Genomic DNA, 14,160 nt, shown 5'->3' with positions numbered 1-14,160 from the left:
TTTTTTATGACTTTATAATGTATCATAGGACAAACTAACTTCATAAATTAAAACTAACAATCCTAATGCTAAATCAGAAATTGTATTAAGGAGAATTGAATAGAAATTGGAACACTTTGAAAGAGCCCTCAGGAGCCATGCCAGTGAATGCTATGCATTAAATATTATCCTGTTGCTGCCCATCAAAAAATTAAGTTTCAGTTTTGGCATTTTCCTTAAAATTACAACCACTAAAGAAATTCCACACAGTCCAGCTGATCCACGTATATCAAATGTCACCAAAAACACCATCAGCATTTCAGAAACAGCAAAACAGCATCCTTCCATACCTTGTCAAACACTTCACATCTTCATCTGTTGCTTGATTAGATGTTCCCATAACCCAGTCTGTCAAATACTCCACCATTTTGTTCCTGTAAGATATACACATACAAAATTGCTAGCTTTTGGTTTTTAAACAACAATCTATTTCCTCAAGCACACTCACTACTGTTTACCTCCTCTGAATTATTACAAATTCCTATTTGAATCATCACACAGCGACATTTTAGTGGACCAACAAATATCCCATCCAGCATCACGTGCAGATTTCTTTTGTTTTTTCAAACATACATTTAGCATCCCCAAAATCAAAACAAAAACTTAACGCAGCACCAGATTCTAAATTATGAAATTTAGGACATGGACTGTTATGAAAAAGTGTTGGTTTTTTTAAACAAACACACACGCAGCGGAACAGAATTACACTTGAACATGTTTACTCTTTCCTAAATACTTTACTCACCTGAATTTCATTTCTTGGCAGAATGAAAGGTCATCTCTCCGCTCCATCATTACTTCCACCAACTGACAGAGCTTGGTTTTTATTTGAATCGCATGTACCAAGTTCCCAAGCACACGCACATACCTGGGGACAAATAGCAAAAAGGTGAAGCAGATACTTCATGGTGCAAAAAAAATGACCCACGCATCTCATACATCTTTTCAGCTTCATCTCAAAACCTACATGCAATGGACCTGCATAAAAGATCAGCAAGTGTTTGGGCCAATCTTTTTACCAAGTGAGGAAAACAACCTTTATACATCAGCTAAAGATGGGTATCAAATTTCTTCTGGGCAAAAAAGTTTCCTATCAGTACAAAACTGAACAGAAACCTGCCCATCAGCTGACTGCCAACCACCGACACAACTGCATATAAAAGAATGAAGGAATACTTCCAGGAAAGGAGGTGAGCTATAAAATGGTTGGTTCTGATAAACAAAAAAGTCACCTTCCATCAGTTCACTTAACACTACGGTATAACCAGTCTCCATGATTAGTGAACCTTTTAGGACCCTAAGAAAGGGGACCGCAGTCAACTTCCTTGATGGATGCAAGCAAAGGTATGAACTAAAAGAGTCTAATTTTCCTCTGTAAACACATTACTTTGTATGGGAAAGGCAAGAAGGTTTCTTACCTAACCAGGTTTAGCATCATTGTCTCAATACTAGCTTGTCCAAGATGTTCTGAGCTCCCTTCTGTATGATTGTCAAGCAAGTTCTTCATTATAGCAATGGTTTGTTCTACAAATTGTGTGTTGGTCTCAGTTAACAAAACCTACAGGAAGAAAGTTTCTGGTCTTAATTAAGGACAGAAAAAAAAAAGGGGGGCAGCTGTTTATCAAATACACTGCATAATTTCAAAATCTAACAGACAAGCATTTTTCAATTATCACTTGAGCAAAAGAACGTTACTGTATGTCATTATTAAAACAGGTTAACACTAACCAATCTTAGAGATTCTGAGAACATTCTCACAGGTTCTGTTGTTTAAGAGTTTACTAAGAACTCAAAAATATTTTAATAACTTTATGCTAAATACAACTTGGAATCAAATACAAAAATCACAGAAGCATGCTCTCAAACAGTCACATTAGCAGATCTTTTGTACAAACCACGAACTGACACCTCATTTCAATTACCAATGTGAAAGACAAGACTGATGCTTTTTATTAAGATACAAATGTGAAGGAAACACTTTACCTGTCCTTGAGAATCAAAAAACTTGCTGATGGTATTCTTCAATTTGTTAAATAGCATTGGATAAAGTGCTGGACTCAACTCCAAACCCACCAGATCTTTAATATTAGTCCGTATTTGCAGTCCCACCTTCTCATGGTTACAGACCATCAGAGTCAATAATCGATCTATGAATTTGCTAACGGGAGTCTCTGCATTTCCCTCAGTGGATACCATAGATATCATGGAGCCCTTACGCTCATTGACTGGGCCCATGGGTGGACTGTAGGTTGCTAATCCTGCATTGCTACGATGCTGCAGGCACACTCCTCCGAGGGCACAGAGGAATCCCGTCATGTTGATCCATTCCTGAAGAGAATCTGTGTCAGACAAGTCTATGGAGCCTCCCCCACTAACATGCGACATTCGCCTCTTCACAATTGTCTTATGAAGACTCTCAGTAACCTGAAAAAGAACAACTCGAGATGAAGTGTCTTCAATTAAGCAAAAATAACAGAGAGATCAGAATTTGAAAGCATTCCATATCAAATCCTGCCATTTAAAATTCCAGTCTCAACAATTTTTTAAGATTTGCCTTTTGCAGTTTATTTTGGCCGTAAAAGAAATCTATCCAGGGGAACTATTTTTGAAGAAGTTGAAAAAACAAGGCTAAAAGTGGCCCAAAGCGGGTTGTAACTCCCTGCTGAATACCAGGATAGAGCACATTTAAGTGATGACTGCCAGCAGCTTTTTGTTTCCCTTAAAAAAAAACAACACAACCTTTCAGTGGAAAGGACTGCACGATTTCTCTGGTAGTATTCCAGAGTATTCTTTTCACTTTATAAGTTTAGACTCCATCTGTCTTACAATTTAAGTAAAATTATTTCTCTCATCAGTGGGCACAGAGGACTGATTTCTGGAATACTGTCGTGGAACTTACATCCTCCTAGAGAACTAGCTGCAATTCCTTAAAATACATAAATTTAAATATTTACTTTGAATTTCTAAGTGTTGAACCTATGGAAAAATCATAGTCACCTGCCCATCTTCCATTTTGGTCTTCGGATAGTTAAGGATTAGTTTTGTAGCTTGTTCCCATTTTGCATGTGTATCCTCCCAAGCCTAAAATAAGACATATCAAGATTTAACTTCAAAATTACTTGAAACAACAGTCTTTTCTGTGTTCAAAAAAACCAAACCATATCAACCAACAACAACAAAAAAACACAAAACCAACAGATATGTATATAAGTTTATAATAAAGTTTACCTCTGTGTTCCCTGCAGTTGGATGTTCAATACGTCTTAATAAAGCCATCACTCTTTTCTGAAGAGCTGCTCTCCCTACAAAGAACAGAATATTTATCAAACAGGTTTCTGAAAAGCGACCTGCATCAAATATGAGATCTTTGAAAGTAATTTTTAAATTAGCAAGAGGAACATAACCCCTTAAAGTGTTTCAAAAAAGGTTCTCCCTGTTACACTTTCACATCATCACAGACACCCAAATTACCATTTTGTTCCAGCTATTTCAATGAAAGCAAGAGTTACACTTGAATCAAGAATCTTATTCAAAGAATTTCAATCCCAACAGTCTTATTACCCAGGGGCAAAGATATTTTTCAGATTCACCATTCCTACCTGTTGACATCATATTGCTAACAGATGCAAACTCCATGAAAGTGTTGTAGTTTGGCAAAAAATTATGAACTGAAACTTCATCTACTCCACATCTGATATCTGCTTCCTCACAGAGGTGACGGAAACAGGACATTGCAACAAGGACTGCCTCAATATCCGGACTCCACAAAAACATGTATAAGGCGACTTCCAATTTTGTTTGGGCCTGGCGACAAATAGGTGTTCCACTGCATCCTGCTGTACTTTCCTTGGGAAACAAAATTCCAAATTTGGTAATATTGCTTAGGAATATGACAGTTTTCCTATAATTTAACTTTATCCAAGATTCTTCTCAAATTTGCTTTTATTCCAGGAGAATAAACAGTCCTAAACGAGATCAGAACACTATTGTACATGACACTGCATAAACAAAGTGGCAAGAAACTACCTTCATGACTACCTTCACATACTTATGGAAGTCCCACTGATGCTAGAAAATTGTGTGCCAATAAACAATTTTTTTTGCTCATAGAAGATATTCAAAATATCATTTCACTTTTTCCTGCAGCTAAAGAGTAGATCAGAAAACCTTGTCTGTCCCATGGCATACCTTACTGAAATGTTTGATATTTTGATTTTTTGCAGTACATTCCAACTGCACGCAATACTTCAAAGGGTGAGATTTCAGGTTTCTGTTACTCACCATGGAAGAATTTCCTTTCCCTTTCCTGAGGGTGGCTCCAGGAGCACAGCGCATCATCTCTTCATGGTCAAGAGACATCTGACTGGTTCCACCTCCAGAGACATCATACAGGAAGAGGAAGTGACAGGAAGTTCTGTCTGATTGCTATGAAGAAAAGAAAGAAAAATAATAAACCACCTTATCTTTTAAAACAATATGATTCAGGACATGGCTCTACCTTATCAAGGGGAAAAGCTCCTCAGAATTTACAATGTATCTTTCACACTGGTGCTCTAAGAGGGCCTCATAAATACACCCACATGAACAGTATCTTAGAATGATGCTTTCCCTTAAGAAAACGAAGTATTTTGAGAACCAGCTTCAAAATGCATCACCTTGAAGCAAGCACATTATGCCTTCTCCTCCCTTCCTTGGGCCTGCCCTTGAAATCCCAATAGGTTTCTTGGTTTTACTACACAGAACACATACCAACATAATTATAGTTTAAATGTAATTCAGTCTAAAGAAGCCAAGCTCAGCAGCACTATAATTCTCTATACACTTGATATTTTAACATAAAAAGTAAAAACCAAGAGCATGAAGCAGAGCTCTGGAAACAATTATTATCTTCTTCTTATCCTGATATTAATAATCATCCTCTGAGCATTACGAAGGAAGAGATTTCTAACAAGTAAGTTCTTCTCTACTGAAAGCAGGATTACAATCTTAAGCAACTCTGTGTCTCAAGGACAGCTGATTCCTACTTCAAGGCAAAATACGAACGTCTTCCCAAATTCATAAAAAGCCAGAATGCCCGTAGTCCTGAGCTGCAGCATGAGATATTTTACAAATGTACACTATGTTGAAGATAAAGAAAAAAGCCTACCACTCAGCATCAAAACAAACTCAAAGCCTCCATCAGTAACAGCTACCAATGTTGAAAAGAGAAAGAAGATCATTTAAAGATAAAAATGCTCTTGGTACAATGGACATTTAAGCATGTCACCTATCACACATGACATCTTCTCAAGTTAATACATCTACTTGCAAGCCAGACAGAAAAAAAAAAAACTCTTTATTTTCAGTAGTAGGCCTTCAATTAAAAAAGTCTGGTTTTAATTCTAGCAGGTACAGAGTTCAAAGTGTGTCCAGCTCGGAAGAAGTCTCTTAGTATTTGAAAGAAGCAAGTGAGTTCTAGGACAAGGCTGAACACAAGCTCAACGAAATGAATTTTCTCATAACCATCCTCCCCTCTCTCTCCTCTTGCAAACCATTTCCCCTATATTAGGGAAATAAGTGCAATGCATCACCTTCTCAGAAATAACTGAGGTTTTGGAAAACCATTTTCAGGGAAAGTAAAACAACCCATGTAGCTGAATCCTCACCCTAACTTCAGCTAAGGGTTCTAATCACAGATGCCTCACAGCATTGTCTCACAGATGACAGAAGACAAAGCATTTTTCTCTTGGTGGAAATCAGAAAACAGAAAGTGCAAGCGTAGCCACTAACACTCCTTCAATCATAAAAATAACCTAACAAAGGGAGTGACAAAACGATATTTACGTACTTTATTTTTTAGAAGAAATTTATTCCTACAGATGAGAATCTCTCGCAGCCACTTGAGGATTTCTGTACTGCTGAGCATCTGATGACTGGTTAATTTCTTGCAGATATAAAAAAGCATTTGTGAACTGCAGCAAAATGAAATGAAGCATTAACTTTATCATCTAACAACAAAATATTTGAAAAAGTTATTGCTACATTTTACATAGAAATAGATGACTGGCATGAATATCCTACAGATGTGCTAACACCTTCTTTTAACTTGTATAATAGATATGATATAGGTGTGTACTTCAAATGACACAATCCCCTCTGACCCTTCCCACCGCCCAAATGGCCTCAGCAGTTCCCTAGAGGAAGTTAAGCAATCTGGGTACTTGCTAGAAGTCCACACTCCAGGGCCGTCGATTCAGAAGTCCTCCATTTATCCACAGAACAGATGCAGCACAGACAGTGGCAGTACAAGTTTACCTACACTGCTCTGATAACGTGTCTCAACTCTGTTCTGGAAGGAACACATCTAGGGATGTTCCTCCTTCATATCCATTCAGGCCTCACACTCTCTGTTAAAACTGCCAAAGGGTCCAAATTAGTGTCAATTTTAAAGGGTTTCTCCCCCAGCCCGAACAGACCACAGATTCATTTCTACTACTAAATTACAGTAATGAGTTTGTTATCGCCCAGCTAGGTAGGACTCAGCCCCAGAACTATCCCATAATAAGCCCTTAGAGCCACCTCTAGCAGTCATGCAGGCCCATTTGTTGATGCTAGTGAAAGTGTACCACCTAGACTTCAGGCTTTCTTCCAAAACAACCTCCTGTACCAAACTGGAAGAGATCACCAAATTCTCTTCTGAGAAGAGAATGAGCTGAGTTGGCCAGCTCACGCAGTTCTTAGAATTCTGAGTTTACAGGCTCCTTAGTTTTTGGTTCAGCTCTTTTTTAACTGACTTTTTTGGAACTTTGTTTAGCTTAGTATTCTCCAATAAATAACTGCAACAGCTGCTGTGAAGTTATAAAAAGCAAGACAATTTACCAATAAAAATTCTTTAAACACACAAGAAAGACAAATGGAAACCACAGGTCAGGGTCAGCTACTACCTTCTTTAGGTGAGGGTTTCAAAGTCAAGATCAGTAAATGCACACTTCTAGAATTGCTTAGCATTATCCTCCCTCAGTCAACACAAATACAACAGAATTCAAACAACAAACACTTGTATGCAGGGATAAAGCCTTTAACTTTTTCTATCAACAATCATTGCTACTCCTCAACAGCACACTGAAGAGAACTGTTAAGAAAGCCTGCAAAACACTTGTAGATATTTTTGTTAGAATACAAATTGCATAAGGCAGCTTTGTCATGAGAAAAAATGCTTTAACAGAGTGCCAATTCATGCTGCTGTTACACAGCTTTCTGAACTACTCACAGCTATTGCAAAAAAGAAGAGAAATCAAAACCCATTCCTCTTACTTACAAAAGTTAACTTACCTAATTTCCCAGAATGTTTCTATAGGTGCATCAGGATTCCATAAGTCAATGCTGTCTAACTGGTGAAGAACTAGCAAGGCCTAAATTCAAAACAAAACAGCATCTCACTTCAGATAAGTTTGTGTTTTAACATTTACTGCAGGCATTTGTTCAAGCAGTCCTACGTACATAAGCCTCTAATGGTGACTACAAGATTTCTTTAGTTAAAGCTCTTCTCCAAGGCCAGGAAAATACTTTCCTCTTTGTAACCATTCCCTGCACAACCAAAGGCTTTGATAGACAATGGTCAGAATCTATTGCTAAGTGCTTATTTGTGAACAATCACCAAAACTGAGACAAGCACCTACGAGCCCAATGGGGCTGTGCAGAGCGCAACAGAGGAGCAGAGGAACTGTCAAACTCTGTTCCATCAATGCCAGGGCAGAACAAAATGCCTTAGGAGGTGTAGGGCAGCCACCAACTGGCAACCTGAATGGCTGTGTTTTAAAACTTTCCCTCTAGGTCTCTCCTGTAAAACTTTTAATGCAGGAGACATTTAGCAAAAGACCAATAGAGACATCTCTAAAACAACTGCATAGCTGATCAATACCTACCAGGGCTTCTAGAAAAGCCCCAGTTTGTCCAGCACAGCCTGTACGAACCATCTGGCACTGAGAACATTCACCTCTTACCTCCATGGCTTCTTGTGCTATATCTGGCATACTGGACTGTGGAACGAGTTGTACAAGGCCTGTAATTAATTCAGCAGTGCTGCCTTGTGTCTCAGGCCCTTGCTTCCTTGGATTCTAAATAGCAAAAATGAAAGCAAGTTTAAGAAGCAAAGCTTGTCAATGACTGACCATGCTACTGACTGATAAACAGTAATTTCTGTAACTAAACTAGAGGATTTCCACATCTTTAATAGCGCAGCAGCCATGACACCCCATATTATATCTCTGACATAATAGAAATCTATTTAAATTAAACAACAAACAGACCAGACAGAAGGAAAATGTTTAGCACACTGGTTAGATGCTCATACTACCCTACTTTTGGCAGCACTGCATTCCCACGCCCTCCACGTGCAGACATTTGATCAATACTCAGTTTACTTCTGATATTTCAGATTTGATGTACAAGATTCAGTCACAGAGTAATACTATAAAGAACAGAACATTCATTCTGACATGAATTCACAAGAAAGCACTTTCAAACATAAGGCTTATTAAGTTACGGTTCTCTTTCACATCAGAGTGAATCTTTAGCAATTTTACGTATCTATTTTAAAGAATGCTTGCCCTAATCCTCCTTTTACTCAACACCACGGACAACAGTAACTGAAAGCTGTAAGGAACTAAGAAAGCATCCATTTTTCTGGTCACTGAAACAAGGACTGTAATCCCTTCTTTCTCCCTTCAGTTACACAGCTGTATGTTCCCTTTCATTGTGTTCCCCTCTGGTTCTGTAAGATGCTTCATTTTTCTTGTTATCTTTTTGTTTTGACAGTTCAGATGAAAAGAATGAGCAGGGAAGTATCCTAGATGTCATGGGTATATTTCTAATTTTTATTCATTTAGGAACTTCAAAATGAAATTCTACTATTTGAATGAAATATTCAACATACTTACACACAGCAAAAGCTTTGGATCAGCATGGATCAGTTTTACCAAGGATAAGAGCAGGAACTTGTAGCTTTTGGTTTCCAAGTCAGTAGGCTTTTCTTTAAATTTAAGGCTTGTCATTTTCTCTTTAAACGTAAGACTCTGACAGGAGGAAAAAGCAGTTATAGTCAGCAAGGAACTATATGTAGAAGTTGCAACTAAACAACTTATGAAGCATTATTGTTTACATTATCTATGACTCATGAAGGAGTTAAAAAGTACACTCAATTCACTCAAGTACAGTTGCATGGACTTCTGCTTAAAAATTCCCCATTAAATATGCATATGCTATCACTATTACATCTGTAAAGTTTACTTAATAAATATTTTAGTGAGCTGCAGGTGGACATAAGAAAAGCTCTGGATAACACAAACTATACAAATGAAACGTGTAGAAGAAATAATAAAAATTTAGAGCTATTTCAGCTGTTCTGAGAGGAAAAAAAGATCACAAGTAAAACTGAATACATGAGAGGGTCGGGAATTTTTATTTTCCAAAGGCAACACACACTATTTTGTCATAGTTACAGTCTGGATTAAGGCATTTTCATCTATGTGACGTCTGAAAAAAGAGTGCCTTTCAGTTCTCAAAGCACATAGTGCATCTTTTCATTAAAAAAATGCTAGTTCCATTTGAAAAACCAGGAATTGTCCCTGCACCACTCAACACCCTCATCTGAAATGGAGGGCACTATAAAGGTTGTATCAGCAACTCATAAGGAATTCTGACTTGACTCCACTGTGAATGGCAGCACGTTCCAGCATTGCCATTCACAACAGAACCCAGCATGACCAACGCACCTCACCAACAGCCACACAGTGCTGGCTGTGCAGTCAGTGCGTATGGATGTCACTCAACATAAGGATTTCCGAAACTGAGAACATGCTTCGACCCCACAGCACGCACAACACTTCAGATGAACAATCTTGTTGCACAGCAAACTACTGCAGCATCTTCACCTTAACAAATATAATCTGGACAAATGCTGGTGTCTGTGAAAAACACTCATCTATCTCTCTATGTGTATTAAAAAAAGATACGAGATATATTGCATTAACTGGACCCCAGGATGCTCAAACACGGATTTTAATCTCTCTCCAGTAAACGTACAGAATTTATATTTTCATTAATTGTAAACTCCATCACCAGGGACTAAGCTAATATTTTTGCCTACTGCTACCAAAATAGTCGAGAGTAAACTGCACAAAAAAAGGCTGTGGATATTCAGCACAGGACAGAACACTTTAGAAACTCAGGTTTTTAATTATCTAATTTATTATTTGATAAAATCTCAAACAGCAACAAGCTTAGTGAAGACAAAAAACAAGTTTTAATTTTGAACGTAAAATAAACCAGCTCAAAATCATCCTCAAGTGAAGTAAAGTATATTTACAATATTATAGAATGCAATTCTTCCAGAAATGCTCAAAGCTCACACCACTTTGCTGGCCAGTGAATGTATATGAAAATAGAATAAAATCTACCACACAAAGTATCTGATTAAGAAATTGATACTATGCTAGTAGAGCTAACTCATGCTGTGCAAAATCTTAGTTTGCTGCAGTAAGGGAGAACAGACACTTGGCAAAAGAAGCTGATCAGCTTCTATGAAGTGTTTATTTACTTCACACTGTCAAAGCTAAAGGCAGGGACACGACTGCTGTCTGCACAGGCATCAGGGACATAAACACCAGTTTGAAGCTAGCAGACAACAGTGAACAAGAACACATGGGGATAAAGTTACACATAAATAAGTTTAGGCTGGAAATTAGAAAACAGTTCTAATCACAGAGCTGGGAGATTCTGGAAGAGTGTTGTGATGGAAATGTAGAGGGCAGAAAGAACAGAACAGATCCAACAAAAAGCCTTTACCAATGCAACAAGTTTGTACAAGGGATGACATTGCAACTGCCAGACCAGCAGAAGCAGTCTCCTCCAGTTCTGTGCTCCACGCAAAGCCACCTTTTGTGTCCGAGTGAAGTGATGTGACTGCAGCAGTAACTATGCACAGAAAAGTCAGGGCAACGAAAGGCTTTTCTGCGGTAGTTACGATGGGTCATACTTACAGCAACAGAGGCCCACTGCCATGCAAAACAGTGACTGGTTGGCATCTGACCATGAGCGACAGCAGCCAATAAGAATAGAAAATAAGAAGCAGAAGACAAAGCACCACCAATCAATGTCAGAGTTGACACTACAACACCCCTGCTATTTTCTCAACAGATGAACATACATGTAAAAAGCAAGTTAAACAAGTTATAGCTTTCAACTAAAGGCATTTTGACTGTTTTTCTTTCATACGACAAGCCCAACAGTAGTATTTTCATGCATAATTTTAGCTCTTCTAAAAACAAACATCCAACACACTGTGACAATACAGAACATCAGTGAGCTAACGTGACACATCCAGAGTCCTACACAGAAAGATCAGAAGGAAATGTGGTTGCGTGTGAACTTACTGAATAAATCTGGACGAACCACAAATCTGAATTTACTCAAAATTTCTAAGACAACCGAGAATACTGACTTCATTTCACAATGGTTGAAAGATCTTTATCATTGATGCTGTCACCAAGACCAGTCAACTTGCTATCAGAAAGCAAGCAAGACAAATAAAAGGAGGTAATAGTAACAATCGTGCTAATCATGGTAAAAGCATTCCGGTTTTCAGAAATTAACCTCACATACAGAATGCTTCCATTTTTCAGATTAAACAGAACTGGATATATTATCTAGCTATTCACACAGCAAGAACACGTAAAATGAATGGTTAGCCACGGAGGACAGTTACTTCTATGTTGCCAGTCTAAAAGCAGCACGAAAAAAACCTGGAGAAGCATGTGTCACTACAGCACAGGAACAGCTAGTCAATACACCATAACCTGGAAAGTTTACAGAGCATGTATGGCTCTCTGTTGCTTTTTGGATTGTAATGTTCTTCCCCCCTCTACTTTCCAGTCTAAAGTTAATGAATAAAAAGCCAACACGGAATGGAGAGATGGGAAAAGTGATAGGTTTGTGTTTTACCAACTTGTTGACAAGTCTTACCGGAGTCATGCGAATTGCTGGATGTGCCCCACAGCCCTGAATAGCTTTGTGAAGTGTCTCACTAAACATGCTGCGAAGCTCCACGGAATGGCAGTACACAGCATCGATCCTGGGCCACCAGTCCAATGCAGACTAGGAGGAAAATGCAGAAGTGCTCAGCAGGTGCGCCATAACATGACTTATGTCATGGTTTACATATGATTCTGGGATTTATTCCACAATTCTTAGACCTCTAAAAGTTACAAAAGGTTTAATATAACAAATGAGTGCTTTGCACACTATTACAGATATTCCATTTCAGTCTTAAATGAATTGTAACTGAAGCAACAACTCGAAGTTAGCTGCTTACTACTGAACAAACAAACTGAAAATCTGGGAAACCAGAGTGGATTTCAGGATACAGAGAGCTTAGTAATACTATAAACACTCAACATGTGCTCCACTCATTCTGATACACTACGCAAAGTAGAAAAATGATGCTCTAAGCACTTGATAATATCTAAAAAGCTGTATTATTCAACATATTAATCGTAAGTAAAACAGCATTAATTTGAAAGTGTACAAATACCATAGCAATATAATTTATTTAAAATTACTTCCTTATTTTTCCTCTGGATACACCACATCCACTGTAGCACATTCTTCTCTATTTCTCAAAACACCTCATAGTTTTTTTAAACAGTGCTCTCATTATCATGCTGGGACACACGAACTTGAGTGACACCACGTCGTCAGTAGGGCGGCTGCTCAGCACTGACTGGTTCCATTTTCACACTGACCAGGAAAACCTCTCAAACGGAGAACCCAACCAGCAGACAGTGTGAAATAACATTTGCACACGCTTGGCTATTAACAAGCAACTCCTGCGGCACGGATTTAAGCTGAAGCAGCTACGGATCTGAAGAGAAGCCACAGATAGCTGGGCTGATTAAATATTTTCAGAACTTACATTTGTGATTATTCGGTGGAGTGAATTTACTAGTACATAATGAAATGTTGATGGGGAACTCTGTGCCAAGCAGATCTGCAATGAAAATAATACATAAAAGCCACATTTTTTCTCTGACACCTTTCATTCCACACTGAATAACATACTGGAGCCTTTTAATTAAATTGACAAAATTGTCAAATGTAAAGACATGAGAATAAGGAACTCTAACAGGCTAAGAAAAGGCTTATAAAAACACAAAGTAATGTATCACTAAGGGACACTTACACAGCTGAAATTATTTACCAACTCCCAGCTGCTGTTGGCACATCTTTGATAATTTACAAGTCACTGACAGTATGCAGAATGACTTACCAGAACGTTGTGCTCTCACCTTAAAGTGTTGGTTATTATGCGGGTTTATGCGGAAGCATGAAACTAAGCAGTCAATCATAAGGTCTACATCTGCATTCTGATTGCTTCTTGAAAAAGGTTTGCTCGGATTAAACAGCAAATTCTATACACATTTTTTTTGTTAAAGAAAGAAGAAAAAAAGAGAGACACCAAGATTATTCTTGTCTATTTTCAATACATCACATGGGGGGAAAAAAAAGAGCATGTATTCTACTCTAAAAATTACACTTTTTTTCAAACAGTATCTACTGTTGTGACATGGCACCTTGGGGAAGCACTGAAGTAGTCAGTAAATTACCCAGGTGTCATGGCTTCACCCGTGAGGCACTAAATGAAGAAAAGAATGCAAAACTTCAGGAGGAAGAAAGCAGGGTATTAACAAAAAAAAAAAATAAGGGAGTGAAATTAAGAATTGCAACAACTCAATCAAATGCTGCAATTTAAAAAAAGAAAAAAAAAAAACATTCAATTAAAGAACACCATGGCATTCATTTAAGGGGAAGTTTGAAGATCTAAAATTCAAATTTCTTCATTGCAATTAAGAAACATAGTTTTACCTTAAGATCTACTACCATGGACTGCACTAGTAGGAAAATGACAGAATTATCCTCCCAGTTGATATAGGTAGATGCTTTGCACAGTTTAACACAAGCAATAGCAGCACTTTCAGTCAGCTGTCTGCTCCCACTGTGGCCTGCAAGTGCTTTCCTGAGATTGTCCAGGAACAGTTTCTGCAGAATTCAAGTGGGTAACAGTTATCATCAGAGCTTTGGTAATCT

General features: G+C 38.0%; 1 protein-coding gene across 2 annotated transcripts in view; it reads right to left on the bottom strand.

Moving 5' to 3' along the window:
• Positions 1-14,160, bottom strand: part of NF1 (neurofibromin 1) — a 76,142-nt gene that overhangs the window by 47,858 nt on the left and 14,124 nt on the right. For both annotated transcript variants that reach the window (XM_042830339.1, XM_042830340.1), the window contains exons 9-24: positions 13,939-14,112; positions 13,362-13,484; positions 12,989-13,063; positions 12,040-12,171; positions 8,958-9,092; positions 8,022-8,135; positions 7,351-7,430; positions 5,867-5,990; positions 4,321-4,464; positions 3,639-3,885; positions 3,268-3,341; positions 3,037-3,120; positions 2,023-2,463; positions 1,458-1,597; positions 785-907; positions 330-413 (exon numbers count right to left, since the gene is read on the bottom strand). In XM_042830339.1, coding sequence (XP_042686273.1) covers positions 330-413; positions 785-907; positions 1,458-1,597; positions 2,023-2,463; positions 3,037-3,120; positions 3,268-3,341; positions 3,639-3,885; positions 4,321-4,464; positions 5,867-5,990; positions 7,351-7,430; positions 8,022-8,135; positions 8,958-9,092; positions 12,040-12,171; positions 12,989-13,063; positions 13,362-13,484; positions 13,939-14,112 — 2,294 coding nt within the window. The remainder of the gene's footprint in view (positions 1-329; positions 414-784; positions 908-1,457; positions 1,598-2,022; positions 2,464-3,036; positions 3,121-3,267; positions 3,342-3,638; positions 3,886-4,320; positions 4,465-5,866; positions 5,991-7,350; positions 7,431-8,021; positions 8,136-8,957; positions 9,093-12,039; positions 12,172-12,988; positions 13,064-13,361; positions 13,485-13,938; positions 14,113-14,160) is intronic.

Source organism: Centrocercus urophasianus, unplaced genomic scaffold (genome assembly GCF_019232065.1).
Source record: "Centrocercus urophasianus isolate 14NV4802_14NV808 unplaced genomic scaffold, USGS_Curo_1.0 seq_33, whole genome shotgun sequence".
NCBI lineage: Eukaryota > Metazoa > Chordata > Aves > Galliformes > Phasianidae > Centrocercus > Centrocercus urophasianus.
Note: the sequence above shows the minus strand (reverse complement) of the source record. Positions and strands in the feature narration are given on the sequence as shown.